This window comes from Oncorhynchus masou, chromosome 9 (genome assembly GCF_036934945.1).
Source record: "Oncorhynchus masou masou isolate Uvic2021 chromosome 9, UVic_Omas_1.1, whole genome shotgun sequence".
In the NCBI taxonomy this organism is placed as follows: Eukaryota; Metazoa; Chordata; class Actinopteri; order Salmoniformes; family Salmonidae; genus Oncorhynchus; species Oncorhynchus masou.
Window position 1 is genome coordinate 1,285,751 of NC_088220.1, and position 11,522 is coordinate 1,297,272.

At 45.0% G+C, this 11,522-nt stretch overlaps 1 protein-coding gene across 1 annotated transcript; it reads left to right on the forward strand.

Annotated features, from left to right (window-relative positions):
• On the forward strand, window positions 1-10,193 carry LOC135545386 (uncharacterized). Its single transcript, XM_064972993.1, has 11 exons — window positions 1-157; window positions 1,389-1,918; window positions 1,999-2,953; window positions 4,968-5,060; window positions 6,038-6,142; window positions 6,626-6,735; window positions 6,910-7,061; window positions 7,144-7,265; window positions 7,694-7,859; window positions 9,741-9,835; window positions 10,108-10,193. The coding sequence occupies exons 1-11, from the start codon at window positions 1-3 to the stop codon at window positions 10,191-10,193; spliced, it is 2,571 nt and encodes an 856-aa protein (XP_064829065.1).
• The last annotated feature ends 1,329 nt before the right edge of the window (window positions 10,194-11,522 follow it).

Consider the following 11,522-nt stretch of genomic DNA (forward strand, 5'->3'; position numbering starts at 1 on the left):
ATGGCAACCTTGGATGGTTTTCCCGCCAGTTTCTATGGGGAGCCGGGGGTGTTGGGTATGTTGGCCAATGGGATCAGTGCGTTCCTGGTTCTACTGCAGAACTTCAACACAGCTAGAACCGGAGTATCTGCCGAGGGGGTGGAGAACATTCTGGCAGGTACGCTAATCAATCCATCCATCACGATCACCATCACAATAACTTTCACAATGACTAACCCTACTCTTTTCCCTGTTCTTGATGTGTTGTGTTTCAGGTGGTTGTTCAACATCACTGTGTTGTGTTTCAGGTGTTGTTCAACATCACTGTGTTGTGTTTCAGGTGTTGTTCAACATCACTGTGTTGTGTGTCAGGTGGTTGTTCAACATCACTGTGTTGTGTTTCAGGTGTTGTTCAACATCACTGTGTTGTGTGTCATGTGTTGTTCAACATCACTGTGTTGTGTTTCAGGTGTTGTTCAACATCACTGTGTTGTGTTTCAGGTGGTTGTTCAACATCACTGTGTTGTGTTTCAGGTGTTGTTCAACATCACTGTGTTGTGTTTCAGGTGTTGTTCAACATCACTGTGTTGTGTGTCAGGTGGTTGTTCAACATCACTGTGTTGTGTTTCAGGTGTTGTTCAACATCACTGTGTTGTGTGTCAGGTGTTGTTCAACATCACTGTGTTGTGTTTCAGGTGTTGTTCAACATCACTGTGTTGTGTTTCAGGTGGTTGTTCAACATCACTGTGTTGTGTTTCAGGTGTTGTTCAACATCACTGTGTTGTGTTTCAGGTCTTGTTCAACATCACTGTGTTGTGTTTCAGGTGGTTGTTTAACATCACTGTGTTGTGTTTCAGGTGGTTGTTCAACATCACTGTGTTGTGTTTCAGGTGTTGTTCAACATCACTGTGTTGTGTTTCAGGTGTTGTTCAACATCACTGTGTTGTGTTTCAGGTGGTTGTTCAACATCACTGTGTTGTGTTTCAGGTGTTGTTCAACATCACTGTGTTGTGTTTCAGGTGGTTGTTCAACATCATTGTGTTGTGTTTCAGGTGGTTGTTTAACATCACTGTGTTGTGTTTCAGGTGGTTGTTCAACATCATTGTGTTGTGTTTCAGGTGGTTGTTTAACATCACTGTGTTGTGTTTCAGGTGTTGTTCAACATCACTGTGTTGTGTTTCAGGTGGTTGTTTAACATCACTGTGTTGTGTTTCAGGTGTTGTTCAACATCACTGTGTTGTGTTTCAGGTGTTGTTCAACATCACTGTGTTGTGTTTCAGGTGGTTGTTCAACATCACTGTGTTGTGTTTCAGGTGTTGTTCAACATCACTGTGTTGTGTTTCAGGTGTTGTTCAACATCACTGTGTTGTGTTTCAGGTGTTGTTCAACATCACTGTGTTGTGTTTCAGGTGTCCATCTCATCCTGATAGGTGGAGTGTGTCAGCTGATTGCCGGACTCCTGTCGTTCCGTAAATACGACCACCTGAGTGGCACAGCCTTCATTGGCTATGCAGCTCTCTGGGGCAGCTATGGTGCCACACGCATCTTCCTGGGTGCATCCCAACCAATCACAACTAACCTGACCATATCACATGACCTGATGAATAACACGACCCCGCTCACTGCCCTCACGACCAACCTATCCCTGTCGGCTGAACTCTGGAACAGCACCTCGCAGAGTCCTGATTGGCTGTCTCTCCTGCTCATCCCCCAGTCTGCCATCGCGGGATTGGTCCCCTACATCCTTCTATCCTTCCTATTGGCCTTCTGCTCTGCCACGGTAAACGTCATCATGCCCTTTGTGTTCGGTGCCATCACGCTGACCCTGCTGTTTGAGGCTGTGGCGGTGGGCGTGTCCTCGGCCTGGCCACTGGTCGTCTCTGGCATTCTAGAACTCCTCATCCTCCTTTTCGCCGTGTACGGCAGCGCCGCCCTGCTGGTGAAAGGTCTGGCGCAGCGCTATGTCCTCAAGGGGTTCGGCACGCCCCTGTTCAACGTGCTCCTGCTGGGGACCAACAGCCCTGCGGCCAGCGCCAGAGCCTGGGACAGGAGAAGAAGAAGAACACCAAGTACGCTGAACCTCAGGCGCTCTTCTTCTTCTGTGACACGGTGTCTCCCTTCATCATGTTGTTCTACAGCTTTGGATACGTCACGTCCTTCTCCCTGGGTGCTGTGTGGGTCTCCATCATCTCTGCTGCTCAACTCCTCTCTAGCTACTACGCTCACCTGCGGCAAGATGGCTACCTGGTCACCAAGGCCGGCCTGCATGCCACCTACTGGCTTACCAAGGCGTGGGAGGAGTTTGTGTTGTCGGCTGTGATCGTGTCGGAGCCGGAGGGAGAGGTGGCTACTGGGAGACAGGCGATGGTTGGTGATTGGTTCTTCGTGGCGGTGGCGCTCCTCCTCCTGGTTGTCAGTCTGAGTAATGACACCCTGGAGGTGACCCATAATGCTCTGTTCCTGCTGCTGTCCGTCTCCACGGTCCCCCAGATCCCCCTCCAGGGGTACTATGTGTTCTTCGGGGTGTCCTGTTCCCTGTTCGCCTCCGCTTCGCTCTACGGGACATTTTGCCGCCTGATCAACTCTATCGCTGAGAAGAGTCTGATCCCGGTGGGTCCTCAGCCCATCTCCTCCGACCGTCTCCTCTCCTTCCTGTCCTGCTTTCGCTCCCCGAGGAAACTCCAGGGGGCGCTGCCTTCATCATCATCATCAGCATCATCCCTGACCAATCAGATCCCTGACGCTCTGTTCTACCTGACCAACGGCGTGGCCGCTCTCTCGGCGCTCCACGCGGCCTCATCCAGTCAGAGTGTGTCCTTCCTGCGTCTGAGTGTTCCCTGGGTTCTGGTATCTGGAGCAGTGGTGCAGGGGTTCGTCAGCAGGCTGCAGGTCAGAGGAGGACAGAGGTTTGGCTCCGTCATCCCATCCTTCTACCTGTCTGTCTGGGCCACCTGGACATGGTATCGCTTCGCAGGTATGTGGATGACTTCAAGCTAACACTAACCAATCCTAACAGTAGTTCACTTTTTGAATAACTAGGAAAAGCCCCATACAAATTCAGACTCCAGCCACCCAAGCCATAGAATGTTCTCTCTGCTACCGCACGGCAAGCAGTACCAATGTACTCAGTCTGTAACCAACAGGACCGTGAAACGCTTCTACCTCTTCTACCCTATTTATACAGTCATGTTATTATCTGATACCCTGTATATACAGTCATGTTATTATCTGATACCCTATATATACAGTCATGTTATTACCTGGTACCTTATATATACAGTCATGTTATTATCTGATACCCTATTTATACAGTCATGCTATTATCTGATACCCTATATATATAGCCATGTTATTATCTGATACCCCATATATATAGCCATGTTATTATCTGATACCCTGTATATACAGTCATGTTATTATCTGATACCCTATATATACAGCCATGTTATTACCTGATACCTTATATATACAGTCATGTTATTATCTGATACCCTGAATATACAGTCATGTTATTACCTGATACCTTATATATACAGTCATGTTATTATCTGATACCCTGAATATACAGTCATGTTATTACCTGATACCTTATATATACAGCCATGTTATTACCTGATACCCCATATATATAGCCATGTTATTACCTGATACCCTGTATATACAGTCATGTTATTACCTGATACCTTATATATACAGTCATGTTATTATCTGATACCCTGAATATACAGTCATGTTATTACCTGATACCTTATATATACAGCCATGTTATTACCTGATACCTTATATATACAGTCATGTTATTATCTGATACCCTATTTATACAGCCATGTTATTACCTGATACCTTATATATACAGCCATGTTATTACCTGATACCCCATATATACAGCCATGTTATTACCTGATACCCTATTTATACAGCCATGTTATTACCTGATACCTTATATATACAGCCATGTTATTACCTGATACCCCATATATACAGCCATGTTATTACCTGATACCCTGTATATATAGCCATGTTATTATCTCATACCCTGTATATACAGCCATGTTATTATCTGATACCCTGAATATATAGCCATGTTATTATCTGATACCCTGTATATATAACCATGTTATTACCTGAAACCCTGTATATATAGCCATGTTATTATAAGATACCCTGTATACATACCATGTTACTATCTCATACCCTGTTTATACAGCCATGTTATTACCTGATACCCTGTATATATATTCATGTTATTATCTCATACCCTGTATATATAGCCATGTTATTATCTCATACCCTGTATATATAGCCATGTTATTATTTCCTACCCTGTTGTTGTTGTTGTTGTTGTTCTTGTTGATGTGGTTGATGTTGTTGTTAATGTTGTTGTTAATGTTTTTGATGTTGTTGTTGATATTGTTGTCGTTGACGTTGTTGATGTTGTTGTTAATGTTATTTTAGTTTATGTTGATGTTGTTGCTGCTGCTGTTGTTGATCTTGTTGCTGTTGTTGATTTTGTTGATGTGGTTGATGTTGTTGTTGTTGTTCATGTTATTGATGTTGTTGTTGATGATGTTGTTGTTCATGTTGTTGTTGATGTTGTTGTTGATGTTGTTGTTGATGTTGTTGATGTTGTTGTTGTTGTTCATGTTATTGATGTTGTTGTTGATGTGCTTGTTGTTAATGTTGTTGTTCATGTTGTTGTTGATGTTGTTGTTGCTGTTGATGTTGTTGTTGCTGTTGTTGATGTGGTTGATGTTGTTGTTGTTGTTCATGTTATTGATGTTGTTGTTGATGTGCTTGTTGTTAATGTTGTTGTTCATGTTGTTGTTGATGTTGTTGATGTGGTTGTTGATGTCGTTGCTGTTGTTGATGTCGTTGTTGATGTTGTTGATGTGGTTGTTGATGTCGTTGCTGTTGCTGTTGTTGTTGTTGTTGATGTCTCCATGCTCTGTTGCCTGTTTCAGTAAAACATCTCCGTGTTCTTTTCTCAGGCCCCTTGCTGCAGATCTCTCCAGTAGGATCCTATGGGTTTACAGCTGGAGCCATCGCTTTCCTGGTCATCAACGCTTTCCTCATGCTCATCGGTCAGTCTTTACATGAAATCACCTTTATCTACCTCTTCTCCTGCTGCAACACAGAGGGAGAGAAGAATGGAGTGGGTTTTCCCAAATGGCATTCTATTCCCTACACAGCCCCATGGTTCCTGGTCTAAAGTAGTGCACTATATATAGGGAATAGGGCCCTGGTCTAAAGTAGTGCACTATATATAGGGAATAGGGCCCTGGTCAAAAGTAGTGCACTACACAGAGAATAGGGCCCTGGTCTATAGTAGTGCACTATATAGAGAATAGGGCCCTGGTCTAAAGTAGTGCCCACTCCATGGTAACCTGGTCCGAACCCTCTCCATGGTAACCTGGTCCTAAACCTCTCCATGGTAACCTGGTCCTAACCCTCTCCATGGTAACCTGGTCCTAACCCTCTCCATGGTAACCTGGTCCTAAACCTCTCCATGGTAACCTGGTCCTAACCCTCTCCATGGTAAACTGGTCCTAACCCTCTCCATGGTAACCTGGTCCTAACCCTCTCCATGGTAACCTGGTCCTAACCCTCTCCATGGTAACCTGGTCCTCACCCTCTCCATGGTAACCTGGTCCTCACCCTCTCCATGGTAACCTGGTCCTAAACCTCTCCATGGTAACCTGGTCCTCACCCTCTCCATGGTAACCTGGTCCTAAATCTCTCCATTGTAACCTGGTCCTCACCCTCTCCATGGTAACCTGGTCCTCACCCTCTCCATGGTAACCTGGTCCTAACCCTCTCCATGGTAACCTGGTCCTAACCCTCTCCATGGTAACCTGGTCCTCACCCTCTCCATGGTAACCTGGTCCTCACCCTCTCCATGGTAACCTGGTCCTAACCCTCTCCATGGTAACCTGGTCCTAACCCTCTCCATGGTAACCTGGTCCTAACCCTCTCCATGTCCCTTCCAGCTGCGTATGGTAACCTGGTACTCACCCTCTCCATGGTAACCTGGTCCTAACCCTCTCCATGTCCCTTCCAGCTGCGTATGGTAACCTGGTCCTCTTGTCTCTGACCGTGGTCATGGAGGCGGTTCTGGTGTGTTTCCTCCTGTCCACTCTGCAACAGCTCCCCTACCAGCTGGAGAGTAAGTGACCTGTTTTCACCTCCCGACACTGACAGGACTCCCATTCTACATAAACGGCTCAGGAGGCTCCTGAGGGGAGCACGGCTCATGATAATGGCTGGAACGGAGTAAATGGAATGGCATCAACCACCTTGAAACTATGTGTTTGATGCATTTGCTACCATTCCACTGATTCTGTTCCAGTCAATAGAACAAGACTAATGACAAGCCCTCATTTCTCCCCAATGAAGGTTCCAACAACCTATTGTGATATACCGTAAGGCTGAAACCCAAAACCAACACTTGGCCATCTGCCCTTTATGGAGTGATCGGAGTGGTTGAAGTGTTGGGTTTGTGATTCAGACAGTGTTATGTGGTGTCCATCGTGACCGTATATCGATACGTTTGCTGCTCAAACAGTAACTGTAAAATGTACACATTATTTTGCAATCTAGATGTCAGCTGTGTTACTGTTCTAACACATTTCTGGCGTTGTTCTTGTAGTTGCCATGCTAGCTGTGTTCTCTGTCGTCTGTCTATATGGAACCCTGGCATCACTGGTCAACGGTGCCTTCCGCCAGAGTGTGATGCCCATGGGGCCTCCACTGGTTAAGGTGAGGACAAGGCACTATTCCATTCTGTTGCTTTCCACTGGATGAGCTGACAAGTAGAATGGAGTGGGTTCATGTGTTTCATTACATTTTATTCTACCTCTCTCTAATCCAGTTCGTTCCTTTTCTATTGTGTTCCATATCGTGTGTCTCTCTCCCTGTGTTGTTGTGTCTCAGGATGTGAATCAGCAGCAGAAGTCCTCCCCTGCCCTGCCTTGTCCCGTGGCAGACTCCAGACTGACCAGCGGTCTTCTGAAGATCTCCAGACTGCTGGACGACGGGGGTCTGTGGAATCCCCACCGATACGGTCTACGCCCTGGCCGCATCCTGCAAGAACCCTCAGGCCATCGAGAACATCTACAACATTAAGGACCGTCCAGCAGAGAAGCCCATCTGTATCTGTATCTCCAGTGTGGAGCAGCTGGTGGCAGCCAAGCCCCCATTCAGCTCTCTACTCTGGGAATTCATGAGGAACGTCTACCCTGGAGGGATCAGCTGCATCGTCAGCAAGGGAGACTGGCTACTCAGACTGGGTAAGGGGTGAGGAGGGGAAGGAGAGGGGAGGGATGAGGAGGAGGATTGTGGCTTCAACTGCATGGGGATTTTAAATTGTTTTTTTTACCTTTATTTATCTAGGCAAGTCGGTTAAGAACAAATTCTTATTTTCAATGACGGCCTAGGAACAGTGGGTTAACTGCCTGTTCAGGGGCAGAACGACAGATTTGTACCATGTCAGCTCAGGGGTTTAAACTTGCAACCTTTCGGTTACTAGTCCAACGCTCTAACCACTAGGCCACCCTGCCGGGTTACATTGGATTAGAGTTAGGGAACCTCTCAGAAATGGTTTGATAACAGCATGCCTGACCTCTACTTATTGAAACAACATATTATTTGGTTTCTTTATTCTATATTGTGAGCGATCATTGGATTGATGTTCTAATTGTTTACCTATGTTGCCCAGGTGTGGGTCCGGCCTACGACCGCGTGGGGACCAATGATAGCATCATGATCCGAGTCCCTGACCACACCGTCACAGGACACCTGTGTGACATCACCGGACCACTTGCCATCACCTCAGCCAATCCCAGTGGAGAACCCGACAGCACGCACCACGACATGGTCATCAGGTAAAGTCCTATCATAACACTCACCTGTACCCACCAGTACCCACCTCTACCCACCTGTACTCGCCTGTACCCACCAGTACCCACCTCTACCCACCTGTACTCACCTCTACCCACTTGTACCCACCTCTACCCACCAGTACCCACTTCTACCCACCTGTACTCACCTGTACCCACCAGTACCCACCTCTACCCACCTGTACTCACCTCTACCCACCTGTACTCACCTCTACCCACCAGTACCCACCTCTACCCACCTGTACTCACCTCTACCCACCTGTACTCACCTCTACCCACCTGTACCCACCTCTACCCACCTGTACTCACCTCTACCCACCTGTACCCACCTCTACCCACCTGTACTCACCTCTACCCACCTGTACCCACCTCTACCCACCTGTACTCACCTCTACCCACCTGTACCCACCTCTACCCACCTGTACTCACCTCTACCCACCTGTACTCACCTCTACCCACCTGTACCCACCTCTACCCACCTGTACTCACCTCTACCCACCTGTACTCACCTGTACTCAACTATACTTAAGCACTCTAGCCTGTTGGTATGCTATGCTGCCTTCATCAGATAGTTTGAACAGCTATGCTCCCTTCATCAGATAGTTTGAACAGCTATGCTCCCTTCATCAGATAGTTTGAACAGCTATGCTCCCTTCATCAGATAGTTTGAACAGCTATGCTCCCTTCATCAGATAGTTTGAACAGCTATGCTCCCTTCATGCTGATCGTGACACTGAAAGTGATGTCAGTATTGAAGTATTTTTCTATCTTGGATTGCTGGTTGTATTGTAAACTGGTCTGATATTTCCTGTCAGACTGGTTTCATATCAGTCAGCCTGCTGTGTAAATATCCAGTTCTACTAATATATCTGTGTTAATCAGTCCTCTGCCTTGTGTCCTGCTGGCTGTAGGGTCATGATGATTAGTTTCCAGTGATGGTAGGTGCCGTTTAAGAATAGTGAGGACGATTATTTTTCTAAGAGCATGGCCTTAAATCTATCCATTGAATGACTGGAATTCATTATTCCATTCACCCAGTTCAACGTAACAGTGATCGGTTTAGGCTACTACATGATACTCTAATTTCCCTCTACCCATCATGAGGTTGCTACAACCTGGCCTACAAATGAACGTTAACAACGTAGGTGCACAGGTCGTGTAATCCAGGTGACAGACAGTGACACATTCAATACCGCCTTTCACACTCTTGCCTGCATCTCGCTGATCTAGAGTGGAATCATTCCTACAAACAAAATCAAATCAAATCAAATGTTATTTGTCACATGCGCCAAATACAACAGGTGTAGTAGACCTTACAGTGAAATACTGAATACAACAGGTGTAGGAGACCTTACAGTGAAATGCTGAATACAACAGGTGTAGTAGACCTCACAGTGAAATGCTGAATACAACAGGTGTAGTAGACCTTACAGTGAAATGCTGAATACAACAGGTGTAGTAGACCTTACAGTGAAATGCTGAATACAGCAGGTGTAGAAGACCTCACAGTGAAATGCTGAATACAACAGGTGTAGTAGACCTTACAGTGAAATGCTGAATACATCAGGTGTAGTTGAACTCACAGTGAAATGCTGAATACAACAGGTGTAGTAGACCTTACAGTGAAATGCTGAATACAACAGGTGTAGTAGACCTCACAGTGAAATGCTGAATACAACAGGTGTAGTAGACCTTACAGTGAAATGCTGAATACAACAGGTGTAGTAGACCTCACAGTGAAATGCTGAATACAACAGGTGTAGTAGACCTCACAGTGAAATGCTGAATACAACAGGTGTAGTAGACCTAAACCTAAACCTAAACCTGAACCTACTCTGACACTGTCTGTCTCTATGTGTATCCTAGTCGGCTTGGCCATAAGATCCAGGGGGTTCTGTGTGACGGGGATTCCAACGAGATCGTAGCCTCAACGGTGGTGAACTGCCTCAAGATAGATGAAGGTATGATGTTACAGAACACAAGCACACTACAATAACTAATTACTAACCTCTTAGGTTGTGTTGTCCTGTCTTGGGATGGAACATTCTGGAAACTTTCCCCAAATTCCCAGGCTTTCCAGAAATACAGGTTGAAAGATTCCTGGATTTCAAAGAATCCTCTGACCAGGATTTCTGGAAAACCTGGGAAAGTTACCGGGACATTGCAACCCTCGTCCCACCCTATGATTCATTGTGTGATCACTCAGTCAATAGTGTGTTTCCTCCTCCTCCAGGCACGATTAGTATCGTGAGGGAAGGCTGCGTCCCGGCGGTGAAGGTCCGACAGATCTTTGAGAGGGTGAAGACCAGTATGTCGTGAGGAGGACCCTTCCCTCCGTCCCTCTATCCTCTCTTCCATCCAGCTCCCCTCCCCCATTCTCTCCCTCCATCCTCTGTTGACCAATGACGACACTCAGATCAGATACTGGACCCACCCACCTCAGGCCACCATCCAATGTGTCTCTCCAACATGTTGAGGAACAGTTGTTACATATTTATTCTGTATGTTGTCAACGTAATCATATGTAAATATGTGCATTTTAGATTCGATTTTCGGATTATAAGTATGTTTTGTTTTGTTCTGTATGATTTGATTATGTAAAATGAAGTGGTAACAGAAATTATACTCTAATGATGTTGTGCTCTAAATGAGGGATTAATGAAGGATGATGTAGTTCTCTAAATGAGGGATCAATGAAGGATGATGTAGTGCTCTAAATGAGGGATTAATGAAGGATGATGTTGTGCTCTAAATGAGGGATTAATGAAGGATGATGTAGTGCTCTAAATGAGGGATTAATGAAGGATGATGTTGTGCTCTAAATGAGGGATTAATGAAGGATGATGTAGTACTCTAAATGAGGGATTAATGAAGGATGATGTTGTGCTCTAAATGAGGGATTAATGAAGGATGATGTTGTGCTCTAAATGAGGGATTAATGAAGGATGATGTAGTGCTCTAAATGAGGGATTAATGAAGGATGATGTTGTGCTCTAAATGAGGGATTAATGAAGGATGATGTAGTGCTCTAAATGAGGGATTAATGAAGGATGATGTATGTGAATGTACGATGCTGCTGGGTATAAATTAATAATACATTATTGTGAAGTACTGTTTAACTGGGAATATATATATTGTTTAATATGGGAGATTGACGCAGGCCAAATGCATACATGCAAAATTGAAAAGCATTATTTGCTTTGGCAATTTACTGCAATAGATCCATGTACATAGTGAAGTTATACTTTTAAAAAACTGTTGTAGATCCATGTGTATAGTGAAGTTATACTTTTAAAAAACTGTTGTAGATCCATGTGTATAGTGAAGTTATACTTTCAGAATAAAACTCTAATTAAAAATACTTATTTCTCCACTTTTGTTCTGCTCTGTAACCAACATTTCAGATCATCAAATCAAATGTTATTTTCCACATGTGCCAAATAGGTAGGAACATGGCTATAAACAGGAAGTACCAGGTAATTACATGGCTATAAACAGGAAGTACCAGGTAATAACAGGGCTACATACAGGAAGTACCAGGTAATAACATGGCTACATACAGGAAGTACCAGGTAATAACATGGCTATATACAGGGAGGTAATAACATGGTTATATACAGGTAGTACCAGGTAATAACATGGCTATAT

Coding starts and splice junctions, on each gene's coding strand:
- LOC135545386 (XM_064972993.1), top strand. CDS start 1: ATGGCAACCTTGGATGGTTTTCCCGCCAGTTTCTATGGGGAGCCGGGG. Junction 158..1,388: donor GGTGGAGAACATTCTGGCAG/GTACGCTAATCA, acceptor GTTGTGTTTCAG/GTGTCCATCTCATCCTGATA. Junction 5,061..6,037: donor CGCTTTCCTCATGCTCATCG/GTCAGTCTTTAC, acceptor TGTCCCTTCCAG/CTGCGTATGGTAACCTGGTC.